Source organism: Odocoileus virginianus, chromosome 4 (assembly GCF_023699985.2).
Source record: "Odocoileus virginianus isolate 20LAN1187 ecotype Illinois chromosome 4, Ovbor_1.2, whole genome shotgun sequence".
In the NCBI taxonomy this organism is placed as follows: Eukaryota; Metazoa; Chordata; class Mammalia; order Artiodactyla; family Cervidae; genus Odocoileus; species Odocoileus virginianus.
The window spans coordinates 22,475,573-22,492,046 of NC_069677.1; the positions used below are offsets into that span (position 1 = coordinate 22,475,573).

The window sequence follows — 16,474 nt, forward strand, 5'->3', positions numbered from 1 at the left end:
CAGGAAGAGTCGGGCGCTGGGGTTATAATCAAGACCTTACCTGACCCTAGCCTCCATTGGTCAAGGAGAGTTCAGTACCCTCCACATTCTTTCGTCAACCTCACGTCTCAAGATTGGACTTATTTTCTTTGACTTCCATCAATGTCAGGGTACTTTATGTGCCTTCTTGGGGCTCCTGCCATCACTCGATTCCTGCCCTTTATCTTTCTCAGGAATACATGGGTTGTCTGGTGGGACATGGGGTGTCTGGTGCCAGCCAAGATGGATTTGTGTGTTTGACTCACTCAGTTGTGTCCAACCTTCTGTGACCCCATGGACTATAGCCTGCCAGGCGCCTCTATCCAGGGAATTCTCCAGGCAAGAACACTGGAGTGGGTAGCCATTCTCTTCTCCTGGGGATCTTCCCAACCCAGGGATCAAACCTGGGTCTTCCACATAGCAGGCAGATTCTACGTTTCTGAGTGATTACAACCAAAAACTCTAAACACATTGCAGAAAAGCAAATCCGAAGAGTCTAAAAAGTAAATAGTGGCAGACAGATTGAGGGCTGAAGTTCAAACTTGAATAACAACTCATTGCCTGGCTGAGTTTAATGGGGTTTTTTTCCTTCTTTGTCTCATGGATTTGACCTGAAGGCAGGCCAAGTCCTGGATTTGTGTTTTAGGCACTGTTGGGAGAAATCACCATTTCCAGGAGAAATCACCTCTTGCTGAGACCAGAAAAAGCAATTCCTGCATGACAGAGAGTGTAAGAAAAATCCCACTTTTTAAAAAAATATGCTTTCTTTCCTCTTTTTTCTTCCAGCTCTGCCAGGATCAGCCCCAAGCACTGGCTGCATCGCCACAGCAACAGCAGCAACACAAGCATCTAAAATTCACTCCCTCCTCCAAAAATATCTCTCTCTCTCTGACCAGAGAAACCAGTGAAATGGACCATGCTATTCAAATAGTGTGGGTAATCCTTCTTTTCTGTAGCCCACCTTTTTTTCTTTTCTCTTGCTGCTTTATCCCACTCAAGACAGCCTAAGTCACACAAGACTGCACGATAGTGCAAGAAAATAAAATTCAGAGAGAACCCGAGTTTCCTGGCAACAAGAAGCAGGAAAAGGAGGGTCCCTGGGGACTGGAGAATATAGGGACATGCCAGAGAGGAAAGAGGTGGAACAGGACCTCTTCTAATTACGTTTGGGACCCTCCCTAAGTCCCACACTCAACCCCCAGTGTACACATGCAGAACAGACCAAAAGAAGCATAGCAGAGGCTTCAAGAATCAAACTACAGGGACTTCTGTGGTGGTCCACTGGCCAAGATTCCTTGATCCCAATGCAAGGGACCTGGATTCCACCTCTGGTCAGGGATCTAGAGCCCACATGCTGAAACTAAAAGATCCCACAGGCCACCATGAAGATCGAGATCCAGCGCACCACAACTAAGACCCAGCACAGGCAAATAAATATTTTTTTAAAAAGAATTAAATGACTAAAATCCCAGACCAAACTCTGAGTGGTGCATGTGACAGATAGCAAAGACTTGAATCTACCACTCTGGTAACTGTCCAGATTTTGCTTTAAGGAAAATACTCCTTCTCCAGCTTGAGCCATAATCAATTAGGTCAATAAATATATTACATCCTCCTGACTCCAGTGACTGGTCAGAGATAAGCACACAACCCAGCCAAAGCCAATGAAATGCAAGGACATCTTATCTGTCATTCACAAAATAGAGTTCTGATTAACACAAGGTTTACCCCTCTTCATCCCTCTCTAAACCCCATGTCTTCTCCAAAAATGAAAACAAATGATCCGTGAAATAAGTGTTCTACGTTTAATGCTGGACAGTATCTTTATTTGTAGAAAATAATGATATACAATTATTTTTAAAAACTAAGCCTTATATGTAGATATCATACTTGCCTAATGAATAGTCAAAAGGAAATCATTCAGAATTTAAAACTGCAAGCAAATAGCTAAGTTTTCCATTTCTGTATTTAGGCAGAATGCTATTAGTTCTGCTTTTGCTAAAATCTTTGAAGAGCATCACTCATCTTCATCCTGAGAGGATGTTTACCACCGTCAACTATCTATAATTCCTTTTTTTTTTTTTTGAGGAATATTTAACAATTCAAAGTACATGTATTTAAGGTGTACAATTTGATGATTTGATATAGACATACATTGTGAAGCAATCACTACAATCAAGCTAATTAAAATAGTCATCTCAGTTATCATTTTCTTTTCTTCATTTTCTTTCTTTTTTTTTATCACTTCTTAAAGAGCAAGAGTAGATTCAGGAGGCCCAGGTCTCCCCTGACCCTGTTGGTACTCAAAGAAAGAATAGTTTCCAACTTCTTTCATGGGCTTTGCATTGCAAGCTCAAGTTACTTCCTTAAGGGAAAATTCTTTAAGTGTTCTGGAAAGCACAGTCATCCCTAACCTCAGTGGAAAAGATTCAAGCCATCCAATGGAACAAAGATTAGGAGTTTAAAATCAAGGAGTTCCTAAAATAAGACTGTTTTTGTAGATAGGGATTGGTTATATGGAAAGATAGAAATGGAGTTAACTCTGGGTAGATAGGAGGTTCCAGAGTTTGATCTTCATTAGGCATCAATCAAGGACCTGCAAGGGGACTCAGTGTGCAGGAAGCATGATCCTCTGTGGGTAATCAACCCTGGGCTTCGGGAGGATGTCTTGCAGACCCAGGACTCTCATCCATGGTGACACGTGGAAGGGCAGAGGGGCCCAGGCGTGAGAAGACTTGTAGGAAAGAAAAGATATCACATCAAAGAAGCTTCCCAACCTGGTGGTCTTGAGGAATAGGGAAGATGTGAACATGTGGAAATGGAGTCAACTTTCTGGGCCAGAGAGAAGGGTCTGAGGAAAGACATGGAGAAGAGGAAGTATGGAGTGGTCTAGTTGAAATGGGACCTAGTCATGGAACCACCTTCTCTGAAGGAGTGCTTCAAAGGAAAGGCTTAATGTGTGGTGAAGGCCAGTTCAAAGGTCCTCAGATGAGTTGGGGGAGACCCCTACCAATACCCTACCAAAAGGCTATAGTCCTTACAACAGACACAATATACTGGAAAAGGTCCACAGCCCGGGGTTGGATTTCTAACTCTGCCACTTAATGCCTGTGTGACTTAGGCACACAGTTCTCTCATCCTCAGGACTGCAAGTGTAAAAAAGAGAAGAATAGTTTCTTGTGTACTTCACAGGATTGACAAGAACATAAGGAAAAACAGCAGGCACAGAATATCACTGTCAAATACCTTCTTGTAGTTAGTTATCTTGTCATGTATATGAAACTCCCCAGCAAATGTTATCAGTCCTTCCATTACCACTACATAACAGATCCTTGAGGCCAGGGGACATGTCTTCTTCAAGACTGTCCTGGGAACATAGTATATCATTTCTTAAAAAAGGCACTTGATCAATGAATGCATGAATGATGTTCAGAATCCCCCAGCTAGATAATAAAATTGGTCCCCTAACTACACTGTAGACCTGTGGACTGTTCTTTCACTTTGGGCTGCTTGGCCCGCTGGAGATTCTGAGTTAATGGTGCTCATTCAATGTTATGGTAGAGAAGGAAGCCCGTGAAGGTGGAGTCATGGACATTATCTGCATAGACCCCATTGTGATTTTCACCCTCATACACCTGGAGCCAGACTTGGTCACCCTTATCCAGATAGAGGAGCACAGAGCCAGAGGCCTGGTCCACGTTCCTGTCCTGGAACTGGTCGTGGGTGAAGAGCAGGGCCTTGTCATTCTTGTAGAGGCTGACCTTCACATCCTTCAAGTAGACAGTGATGTGGTAGGAGAAGTAGTACAGCCCGGGAATATTGCAGAGGAATTTGCCAGTGGTGCCATCGTAGTGGTTTTGCTGATTGTAGAAGATCTTGGTAAAGCGAATGGGAACATTGGGGACTGTGACCCGGGTCTCCAGTCCCACACTGAATGCTGAGCGGAATACATAGGCACTTTCTCCAGGTTCTCCCTTTCTGCCTGGGACTCCTGGAAAGCCTCGGGGACCTTCAATCCCAGTGATTCCAGTTTCACCGGTGTCACCCTTAGGACCAACAAGACCTAGAGAACAAGAAGACCTCAGTGACCCAAGGAACAGACTCCTGTTTAGGTTGGTTTCAGCCTAAAACACTGTCCCTGCGGCCCCTACCTACGATCTGCTTGACTTACAGATCAAAGAACCAACGAGAGCTCCTAAAAGGGACAGCCATTACCTTCTCCTCCACATCTACCACAACAGAGGCTCCCACAAATTCCTCTCCAACCTTATCTCCAAAAGTCTCCATCACAGACCCTTCACCCTGCCAGTACTTTATGTGCAGGTTCAACCAATCATACACAGGGGACTTTTCTATCCTCTCTGTCTAGGTTGCCCAATACCCATCCTTCAAGGTCTCACTCAAGCCCCGCCTCCTCCTGAAAGCCTTCATTGTCAATCTAGGTCTGCATCAAGGGCATTTTCTCTCTATTCCACTCTTTGGGCATTTTTCTGTATTCACTTTGGCATATTTGGAGTAGACCCTCTGGTAGTAACGTTTAACAGTCCTGTGCACTAGGGCAAGAGTTCTCCAAGAAAAGGACTGTGACCTGCAGGAGGTCCCAGTACATGTGGTTGAATGCCACTGGATAGAATGGGAATTAAGGGGACATTAAGGAAAATAGGAATATAAGCAGACTGAGAACAGAGATGGATGAGGCTGAGATGGGAGAGGATGGGGAAGGTAGTGTGGGTAGAGCAGAGCCAAGCTTACTTGGTTTTAAAGGGACCATGTGTGTTCACCCCTAGAAGGCCAATCCACAATTCACTTTAGGTTGCTCATGGGTCACATCAAAAAGCTTTGCTTCTTCCCTGCACATGGGCCCTAGTCAGTAACTATTGCCCTCTCATGGTTTTAGAAGCCTTCTTCTACCCTGGAGGAGTCTGTGATGGAAGATGCCAAAGGCTTTATTCTTACCTGGATCTCCTTTCTCACCCTTCTCACCACGGGTGCCATCTCTGCCATCCCGGCCTGGGGTCCCGTTGTGGCCAGGATGCCCTGGAACACCTGCCATCCAACCTGTGCAGGCCCCCTTGGGCAGTGGGGGCCCTTGCGTGGTGTACTGGCCATGACTGGGCAGGGCTAGTAGCAGTAGAAGAGCTCCCAGCAGCAGCATCCTGAGCCCTGGAACCCAGATCCACATTGTCAGCCACAAAAGGGCAACCCCCACGTGGCTCCCCCGTCAGGTCCCAAGCAGGACTCTGGTCAGCTCTGCAGAGTCTGCCTGAGACCTGCTCCCTCAACACTCACCTCTTCTGGAAAGACTCTTCTGACTCTTCCAGCCCACCTTGTGCTCGCTCTGCCTTGAAATTTTCAGTATTCAGCGTTATTTTGTATGGGTGATCTCCTTTCTTCCACCACCATTGACGGTGAGACAGCACTCCCCCAATTCCTCAGATCTGAGCACAGTAGGAGGAATGGGGAAAGCTCCAAGAGTCCATTTGTCAGGACTCTATCCCTTGGGTTTTCCAAGAATGATGACTCAGATCATCCCATTCGACTCTAACTTCCCCCTCTTGGCTCCCTCCTTTTTCTTCCCTTTTCCTTTTTTCTGTCTGTTCCTCCTCCTTTCTCTCCCATTCTCTTTCTTCCTTTCCCCATCTCCTGGGCCATATGTTAGACATTTGGTATATTACACACTTGCACACACACACACACACAGCCTCGGTCAGACAACCAGAGATACGCTGTCCCATGAGACTATCCACTGACCTCTGCCTGTGCAACCTCTTAACTGTACCCCCTCACCTGCCTGATCCCTATGTGGACTTCAGGATACATGGGCTGTCCTCTCTTTCAGGAAGTCCTCCCTGTCCTCCTCCCCCATCTGGACTGCTGTTCCTCCTGGCCTGCTGTCCTCCCCCGGGACCCTTGCTTATCTTTCACAGCACTGCTTGCACTATACTGTAATTTTATTTGTTCACCCACTAAACACAGCCACAGGGGCAGGGGGCTCTTAGTTGCACAGTCATTTCCAACTCTTTGCAACCCCATGGACTGTAGCCTACCAGGCTCCTCTGTCCATGGAATTCTCCAGGCAAGAGTACTGGAGTGAGTAGCCATTTCCTTCTCCAGAGGATCTACTTGGTCCAGGGATTGAACCTGCATCTCCTGCTTGGCAGGCAGATTCTTTACCATCAGAGCCAAAGAGAAAGTCCCGCCAGTATAAAATAAGGACTAAATAAATACTTTTGTAGGGGAAAAAAAAAGGAAATACAGAGAGAGGAGGGAAAGAGGAAGGAAAAGAGAAAAGGAAGAGAGAAAGAGAATGGAGTGCATTCAGAGTGCGTATTCTGGAAGCCCTGGGAAAAAGTTCAAGGGGCACAGGTGGCCAAGGGACTCCCTGTCTCAGAACCAGCCCTCCATGTCCCCTCCTGAAAGACAGTCCTTGCATGCACAGGGACTCTGGTTCCCCCGATCCCTGCCTCTGTTATTAGGTTACTGAAAGCACCAGAGAGAGAAACCGGTCCTAGGATCCTGGATCACAGGCATCGCTGATACTCTCTGTGGAGTCTGAAATGTAGCAAATCCCAAGAAACTGACTCTAAACAAGACATGGTCCATGTGTATTTTTTTACCCTAAAGACTCACTATTATTCATCAGTTTGCTTGTCTCATAGATTTCACAAAGCTTCCAAAACTGAATTTGGCTTCAGGAGAAATTTCCTCTATGAGGGATGCAGAAAAATCCCTGATAAGTAATCTTGCCTCCAAAATTGTGCATTGTGTCTGGAATCCCACCCCGATGGCCCATCACCAGGGGCTCTATCATCATTCAATCAGTGATGCCATTCAACCATCTCATCTTCTGTCATCCCCTTCTCCTCCTGCCTTAAGTCTTTCCCAGCATCGGGTTTTTTCAAATGAGTCAGTTCTTTACATCAAGTGGCCAAAGTATTGGAGTTTCACCTTCAGCATCAGTCCTTCCAATGAATATTCAGTGCTGATTTCCTTTAGGATTGACTGGTTGGATCTCCTTGCAGTCCAAGAGACTCTCAAGAGTCTTCTCCAACACCACAGTTCAAAAGCATCAATTCTTTGACACTCAGCTTTCTTTACAGTCCAACTCTTACATCCATACACGACTACTGGAAAAACCATAGCTTTGACTAGACGGACCTTTGTCGGCAAAGTAATGTCTCTGCCTTTTAACATGCTGTCTAGGTTGGTCATAGCTTTTGTTCCAAGGAGCAACCATCTTTTAATTTCATGACTGGAATCACCACCTGCAGTGATTTTGGAGCCCCAAAAAATAAAGTCTTTCACTGTTTCCATCGTTTCCCCATCTATTTGCCATGAAGTGATGGGACCAGATGTCATGACCTTAGTTTTCTGAATGCTGAGTTTTAAGCCACCTTTTTCTCTCTCCTCTTTCAAGGAGGAACTAAAGAGTCTCTTGATGCTCTTTAGTTCTTCCTTGCTTTCGCCAGGGTGGTGTCTTCTGCGTATCTGAGTTTATTGATATTTCTCCTGGTAATCTTGATTCCAGCTTGTGCTTCATCCAGCCTGGCATTTCACGTGATGTACTCTGCATATAAGTTAAATAAGCAGGGTAACAGTATACAGCCTTGATGTACTCCTTTCCCAATTTGGAACCAGTCTGTTCCATGTCCAGTTCTGTTACTTCTTGACTTGCATACAGATTTCTCAGGAGGCAGGTAAGGTGGTCTGGTATTCCCATCTCTTTAAGAATTTTCCACAGTTTGTTGTTATCCACACAGTCAAAGGCTTTGGTGTAGTCAATAAAGCAGAAGTAGATGTTTTTCTGGAACTCTCTTGCTTTTTCAATGATCCAACAGATACTGGCAATTTGATTTCTGGTTCCTCTGCCTTTTCTAGATCTAGCTTGTACATATGGAAGCTCATGGTCCACGTACTGTTGAAGCCTGGCTTGGAGAATTTTGAGCAGTACTTTGCTGGCTTGTGAGATAGTGCAATTGTGTGGTAGTTTGAACATTCTTTGGCATTGCTTTTCTTTAGATTGAAATGAAAACTGACCTCTTCCAGTCCTGTGGCCACTGCTGAGTTTTCCAAATTTGCTGGCATATTGAATGCAGCTCTTTCACAGCATCATCCTTTAGGATTTGAAATAGCTCAGCTGGAATTCCATCACCTTCACTAGCTTTGTTCATAGTGATGCTTCCAAAGGCTCACTTGACTTTGCATCCCAGGATGTCTGGCTCTAGGTGGGTGATCACACCATCGTGGTTATCTGGGTTGTAAAGATCTTATTTCTATAGTTTTTTTGTGTATTCTTGCCACCTCTTGTTAATATCTTCTGCTTCTGTTAGGTCCATACCATTTCTGTCCTTTATTGAGCCCATCTTTGCATGAAATGTTCCCTTGGTATCTCTAATTTTCTTGAAGAGATCTCTAGTCTTTCCCATTCTATTGTTAGGTTTATTCATATGTATAGTTATACATAAACTTATATATATTTACCTATTTATATGTATGGTTAACTTTCATACACACAAAGATGTGTGTTCATTAAAAATAGTAAGATAAATAATTTGGAAACTACAAAAAATAGACTAATCCCCATTCCCAAGTATCTATCTGCTTATTTTTAACATAATGGAAATAATATTTTCCTAGAAATCTTATTCTCTAATTTTTGCTTTGCAATTTTCTAATTTTTGTAATCATCATTTTAAATGTGTGTGCTAGTCCATCAAGTGGATATAACCAGGGTATATGTCAACATTTCCATTTTATTGAAGCATGAACATATTTTCATTTTGAAGCATTTTAAAATCTAACAAACATTTTTGGCACATAGCTTATCCCCAAACTAATATTATTGTGCTATGACATATTCCCAGAAGTAAAATTTTTGTACCAAAAGATATGAACATTTTTAAGGCTCCTGATACATGTTCCCAAAGTATAGTTTGTCATGCTGTTCCACAACAGTGTATCAGTGTGTATACAAAAAGCTTGTCTTAACTGCACTCCTCAACTTTGGATATAATCATTGCAAACTGTTTTGTTGATCTTAGTTTAGTGAGCAAAAGAAATGGAACCTCACTGCTTTGACAATTAGTGAGTTGTACATTTCATTAAAGGCCTATTTTCTAATTTGATTTCTTCATTTTTGATATCTCTGCTAGTGTTCTTTATTTATTAGGGATACAATGTGCTTTTTGAATTAGTTTTTGTGAGCTCTTTATACCAGCTCTTTGTCATATGTGCTATGATTTATCTCTAGTGTAAAGATTATTTTCTGTTTTGCTTATCCTGTTTTTTATGTGACAAGTTTTAGTTTTTTGTTGTTTTAGTTTTTATATAAACAACTCAGTTGATTTCTTTTTCTTTTTTTTTTTGTCTTCTAAGAGTTAAACAATCTTTATCCATACTAGGATTTTGTAAGTACTCTATTTTCTTCTCTTTTATTGTTTGGTGTATTTTAAATTTTACTCTTTAATCCATGTCTGATATTTTGTGTTGGGTAAGCTGTGATCTAAGATAATCAAGTGATTTCTTCCTATTTGATGACTAGCTGTTTAAAAGACATTTATTTAAATTAATATTTTTCCTCTCTATTGATCTGATGCATCATTTATCACTTATCGAGTTCTAATATCTTATAAGTAAAGCGAGAATTGAGAATGAGACCTGCAGGCAAAGAGGAGAGACTAGCAACACAGCCGAGAGGTGCCGATAGAGACAGACTCTGCCGCCTGGTGGTAGAGTCCCTAGTTAAGGCTCTCTTATCATCAACCTACACCTTTGTCCCCCTCTACTGGATTTGGAGGATTCAAAGTGATTGTTCTCAATAACTGCTGGAAATAAATGAAAATGAGATAGCTTAGGCTTGTGCTATGCTTTGTTGCTTCAGTCATGTTTGACTTTGCAACCCCATAAACCCCTCCAGGCTCCTCTGTCCGTGAATAATGGAGTAGGTTGTCATGCCCTCCTCCAGGAGATCTTCCATGAACCAGGGATCAAACTCAGGTCTCCTGTGGATTCTTTACCTGCTGAACCACCAGGGAGGCCCAAATGAGGCCAAGATGAGAAGAAAGAGAGGAGTTAGCTGCAAAGCCAAGAAGAGATCAGTCAAGTCCCTTTTGTGTTTAAAGAAAATACTTATTCTAAGACTTTTAAGACTTTATATGTTGTCCAACCTTCCCACAACTTGTCACCTCCATCCTTTTCCTCTACGGAGTTAGCAGTAAAACTCCTAAGAAGACTACCAAGAGGCTCTGTGCTTGCTTTCTCCAGAAATGAGGAAGGCCGAGTTCTTTTCCGCAGAGAAACAGGAGGAGAGAATCCAGAACACGAGAACTGGTAGAGGCAGCTACAGAGGGCCCCAAAGACGCAGGGTCACTGGGGGCTTTCTCCAAATCATTGCAAAGACTGAAAAATCAGGTCTCGTGGATTCTCTGGTTCCCCCTTTTCTTTTAAAAGTCAAGATTCTATTTTCCCAGCCCAAGCGACGTGTTAGGGAACGATCTCTCTTTTCATAGGGGCAACGAGTCTGGGTTCCACGACAGTGACAGGTGATGGAGGTAATAGAAGGAGGGAGTGAGGGCAGATGGGCACACAATCCTAGGACATGTCTGCTGCGAAGAACAGATTCTGACTAAAGAAGAAGGTTATCGTCTAAAGCTCTGGGTGGAAAAATCATCAATTGATAGCAATTGAAAGTCAGTGCAGAGATGCTGAACTTTCAAACAATTTATTCCAAAACTATGTGTGCTCCCTGTTTAAATATAGCAATTATTACATTTTGATTTTGAAAGACCTCTCTTTCTAAAGGGGAAAACATAACTAAATAATACTGTAATCTAAGACTCTGTTCTAAGATTCAACTACGCCTATAAAGAAATCATTTACACAGGTCATGAAGCTAATCCTAAAACCAGCTGTAATTCTTTGTCTTTGTAGAATGCCACTTCTAAAGTCCTCACCTCACTTAATATCTCACTTAATTTTCACAACCATTTTGAGAGACAGGATGAGGTAAAATAGACATCACATGTTCTCTGACCTCAGTGCTTGGGTGAAAATAATTTGTTCTTCCTTGTAATATGTCTCAGGCATATGCTTGTTGGAGGATTAAAAAGCACAATCTGGGACTTCCCTGTGGTCCAGTGGCTAAGACTCCGTGCTCACAATGCAGGGGGTCTGGGTTTGATCTCTGGTCAGGAACTAGATCCCACATACTGCAACTAAGACCTGGCACAGCCAAATAAATTTAAAAAAATTTAAACATAAGCTCTCTTTTGAAAATAATAAAAGAAAAGGTACAATCCACATAAAGTATATAGAACAGTGCCTCACACATGTCAGAGCTCAATAAATGTTATCTATAACTGTACCCATTCTAGAGATGAGAAAAGTGGGTTTCCAGGAAGTTAAGCGACTTGTCCAAGATCCCAGAGATCTTGAGCAGTGGAGCTGGAAATCAAACTATGACCTTCTGAAGCAAAATGCTGGACACTTAGGCATAGTCCAAAGAAGGAAAACAGCATCAAGGTCACACATTTGCCTGCTAATATTCCACTCCATTGGATGGGGGATAGAAGAGAGAATAATGTGAAGAAATCCCAAGTCATGATCCAGTGACCTGGCTTCTAGTCTGAGCTCCATCACTAACTCACCGGGTGACTTACCTTCCCAACCCACCTCCCAGACTTCATGTTCTTTGTGAGCAAAGCTGATTATTAATGAGTTTATCCTTAGCTATTAATAGACTATTTCACAATACTGTTGTGAGAACAGGTTCACTTAAAATATGAAGAATTATTTTATAAATTTTAAAGTGTTCCACACAAATAAGTAATTGTGTCCAACTCTTTGCCAACTACGGACTGTAGCCTGCAACGCTCCTCTGTCCATGGGATTCTCCAGGCAAGAATACTGGAGTGGGTTACCATACCCTCCTCCAGGGGCATAAGTAAAGAGATATAAGCAAATATTTATGAAGCACTTGCTGTGGACCACCCTTCGTACATCCACTACCCTTTAATCTCATTTCACCCTCACGACTACTCCAGGGGGTCAGGACTCAGTTCCAAGAGAAATCTGAGGACCAGAGAAGTTTAGCAACTTCCGCTCAAGGATAAGAAGTATTGGCCAAAAATTTCATTCGAGTTTTTCCACAAATCTAAATGAACTTTTTGCCAACCCAATGGAAGTGTGGAGAGGTGCACTTTGAAATCCAAAGCCTGGGTTCTTTCTACTGCACTAGCTTTCATGGTGCACTGTGTACAGGTATGGATAAGCTTGCTTTCAAAATTATACAAGGGGATGGACCATGATGCTGTCTGGATCCTAAAGGTCCATATTACAGTCTCTCATTTTCATTTAAGTGTATGAGAAATTCCACTTTGACCTGCTGGAATTTCAGCAACAACAGCAGAATCTTGTGAAATGCAACCATGGGGTCTCCTCTGGGACTGGTAGGAGACAGAGTAAGATGGGGGAGAGAGGTCACCAAAGCCGATGCCAACTCCTCCAGCAGGAAAGGGCATTAAAACACAGATCGCAGAGTCCAACAAAACTGAAAGGGACCCCAGAAATCATCTCACCTCTGCCCTGCTTGTACAAATGGGAGGCTAAGGGGGAGGAAGGGACGCATCGTTAGATCCTCCTAGGATTTCCCTGGTGGCTTAGACAGTAAAGTGTCTGCCTACAATGTGGGAGACCCAGGTTCGATCCCTGGATCAGGAAGATCCTCTGGAGAACGAAATGGCAACCCACTCCAGTACTCTTGCCTGGAAAATCCCATGGATGGAGGAGCGTGGTAGGCTACAGCCCATGAGGTCGCAAAGAGTCAGACATGACTGGGTCGCTTCATTTTGTTTCATAGAAACCAGCTCCCACAGTAGCACCTCCCATCACTATGCCATTTGTTATTTGTTTCAATCTTTACTCCATGAAGCAAAGAAAATATCCCCAACTTCAGAGATGGGGAAACTGAGAGATTAAGGAGAAGATCCCTGAGAGATGCCATCACCTTACGACTGCCTCAAAAAAGGTTTCTCAGACTCAGTTTCTTATTCTGCTAAATGAATTCATGTAAGATGAGGAACATGAGAACACTTTGAAATTGGTAAGAGTACTTTGTCGTATAAATTGCATGAGGCGGTTTTAAACTATATTTCATTTAATCCTCCTCATTAGTGCTGTTTTTGACTCCACTCTATAGAGGAATCAGAGGTTTGAAGAGACCAAGATGCTGGCTTAAGAGCATGCAACTCTTGGGCTGAATTAAATGAGATTGCTGTCTTTAAAGGTCAAAAAATGGCAATTTCACCTGGTGCAAAATATTGGCAATTTCACCTGGTGCAATCTAATGATAAATAGCAGAACCAGAAATCAGCTAGGCTCTGCCTCTCACCCAGGAGGGTGACCTGAAAGCTTTCACTCAGCATCCTTGTGCCCACCCCCCGCACATACATACACACTCACATACACATACACACTCATCACACACAGACACACTCATCTCTCTCTCTCTCTTTCACACACACACACACATGTTTGGGACCAGTCTCTCTCCACATGAAGAATTCCTAATTAAATATTCTAGTCTCCAAAGCTTCTGTCTCCCAACCTCAGCCAAGGGTCTGCAGCCCCTGGTCCCCGAGCTTGACAGGTAGTAAGAAGGAAGTCTGTCCCTGCAGCCACCTTAGAAAGGACAAGAAGCAAGTCCTCTGTCCCTCTTTACAAATCCTCAAGAATGAAGGGAGGAAGGCAACAAGAACATCCAATTAAGCTTCAGGCTCCCTTCCCACTGCTAATCTTCAAGAACAAAGCTGGCACCCTCATGCTCCTTTGGACATACTCTGTCAGTACCAAGTCCCCCCTGTTCCCAACCTTGTCAGGAGGAGCTGACCTTACTGCTAAGGACGGGAATCCCCAGGAGTGAGGTGGTTGCACCCCTCCTGAGGCTTGATCTGAACACCAGAGTCTCCCCAGACCAGGGACCTGCATCCCCAAACACACAAGGCCAGCCTGACCTCTAAAATCCCTTCCACTCCAGCCTCTGCATCTATGGCTGGAAACAACCAGGATGCCTCAAGTGCAGCACTCCCCAGGGCAGGCGGGATTGGGCTTGGCAAAGGCCAGACAGATTGTTGTTTCTGTCAGAAGCTGTCTGCTACAAAAAAGATTTTTCATGAGTTCCCAGTAGATGCCAGGCTGCTTGCTCACCTTACCTCTTTTGAACTTCTCCATCATCCTGTGAGATATCCCCACAATGGTGTAGATAACCACGTGTTTACAGACATCCCCCAAATTTTATAGATAATGACCGTGCCTCATCCATCTTTGTATCTCACAAACCGCACCTAGGGTCTGACTTGTAAAATCTGCTCAATAAATACTGCTGAGTAGACTCCAGTGGCAGAGTTGGACTCTAAACTCAGTCTGAGGTCAGGGCTCAGGCGTTCCCCAAGCTGCCTCTTTGTGTGCTTCTTTCTCTGCCCTACTTGGTCAACTGAGAAGTGATGTATCATCTTCTCCTCTCATATAATTGAACTTTATTGCTGGACCATCCCTCCCACTTCACTGACCCCAACCTTCTCTTTGATTAAACATCTTTACCACAGAGTGAACTGGACAAATTTCAGGATGGTCCCAGACATTTTGACCAGAGGCAACAGTCCCTTTTCTCTTCAAGCTCTAGGAAAATCGAGGCAGAAGCCCAAGGCTTGTCAGCCTCCACCAGTGCTGCCCTGGCCAGGGTTTTGCCTGTATCCCTCCCACCCTGTTAATAGGGTAACCTGGGCACAGCCCAGCCAAAGGTTCCATGGTAAAGAGCCTTCATCTCCAGCCTAGAACTTTAATCAGTTGTCCTTACCCTCAGGTGTGGAATCAGAGCCACAGACTTCAGTCAGGGTGGAAGTAGGAGGCGATGGCCCAGCTTCAGCAGCCCAGTACTCATGAGGGCGAGCAGTCCCCGCCTCACTGCTGTCCCTTCCCATTGGCCAGCACAGCGACGGCCAGAGACCAATGGGTAGACACGTGCCCCTGGCAGCTCCCTTGGGTTGCCACCCCAGGGAACCTGGTGCAACCCAACTCGGGCTTGGGATGCCAAGTAGAGCTGCAGTCATCACACTTATGTCTCCAGGCTTTGGCCCTTAATTTTGCCTCTTACAACAGCGACAGAAGACGGGGCCAAGGGTCAAGATCAGAAGCGGGAAAACAAAGTATTTCTTTATATAAAATGAATTGCCTGGTGGTCTGGGGCACCAGTTAACACCATCAGCTCTCACTCACTCTGCATGACAGGGAACCCCAGTATAGCAAGAAACACAATACATTCTTTCCTCTCTGGCCTGAACCCCAGACTGGGGAAAGATTTTGCATGTTAATTTTGAGGACTGAGGTGAGGGGACATTTCTGGGGTGGTGTGAGGCAGAGCCATATTAAGATTATTAAAGGCCCTGGATTCCAAATGATTTTGAAGCTCCCACCTGTATGTGATTCAAATTCAATATATCAGAAAATATATACTAACTAGGAGAGATTGGGCTTCTCAGGTGGTGCAAGTGGTAAAGAACCACTTTATACCAACACAGAAGACACAAGAGACATGGGCTCAATCCCTGGGTCAGGAAGATCTCCTGGAGGAGGGCATGGCAATTCACCCCATTATTCTTGCCAGTAGAATCCCACAGACAGAGGAGCCTGGTGGGCTACAGTTCATAGGGTCGCGAAGTATACGACACGACTGAAGAAACTTAGCACGTACAGGAGAGATTACCATCTTTCATTGATTGTCTGGTTGCAAAATTCTAGGTAAGCTTTTGAAAACTAACTTTTCACATGTGTGTGAGTCCCCATTTTGCCAGCACCTGAGCCTGTACCCATCTACTGAGGAAACCTCCCCTGGGCTGGGAGCAGCCTGGAATGGTACTAAGGCACACAGGTATTCCTAGAAGGCTTAGATTTAAAGTAGCAGTGTTCATCACCTCACACTCTGTCTTGGCAAAGCCACACTCTGTTTATGAAGGACAGGTTCAGCGCCACTTCCTGCAAACCACAAGTTCTAATACATTAAATTACGAACCCAGCAAGGGCTCAGAATCCCAGCAATAATTTCTGCAGACATTCAGAAGCAGAATGTCCTCAGGCAGAGGGTGAGCAAGTATTTGCCTGCCCCTAAATACCACTTCTGCTGCCCACACATAGCCTAAAAGCCCCCAGCAAAGTAAAGTAAAAGTCTGATCTAAGTCTTGTGCTGTGTTGTGCTCAGTCACTTCAGTCACATCCAATTCTTTGAAACCCCATGGACTGTAGCCCGCCAGGCTCCTCTGTCCATGGAATTCTCCAGGCAAGAATACTGGAATGGGTTGCCATGTCCTCCTCCAGGGGATCTTCCTGACCCAGGGATCGAACCCACGTCTCCTGCATTGGCAGGCAGATTCTTTACCTGCTGAGCCACCAAGGAAGCCCTGATCTT

General features: G+C 44.2%; 1 protein-coding gene across 2 annotated transcripts; it reads right to left on the minus strand.

Moving 5' to 3' along the window:
• Positions 1-1,809: 1,809 nt before the first annotated feature.
• On the minus strand, positions 1,810-14,953 carry ADIPOQ (adiponectin, C1Q and collagen domain containing). 2 transcript variants are annotated; one of them, XM_070465889.1, is made up of 4 exons: positions 14,870-14,953; positions 5,308-5,456; positions 4,975-5,181; positions 1,810-4,081 (listed from the first exon to the last, which is right to left on the minus strand). In XM_070465889.1, exons 3-4 carry the CDS (start codon positions 5,171-5,173, stop codon positions 3,561-3,563), a joined length of 720 nt encoding a protein of 239 aa, XP_070321990.1. In that variant the 5' UTR covers positions 5,174-5,181; positions 5,308-5,456; positions 14,870-14,953; the 3' UTR covers positions 1,810-3,560. The 2 variants fall into 2 exon arrangements, with proteins under 2 accessions (XP_070321990.1, XP_020771337.1); XM_020915678.2 differs by lacking the exon at positions 5,308-5,456 and having other exon boundaries at positions 14,870-14,948.
• Between the last annotated feature and the right edge of the window lie 1,521 nt (positions 14,954-16,474).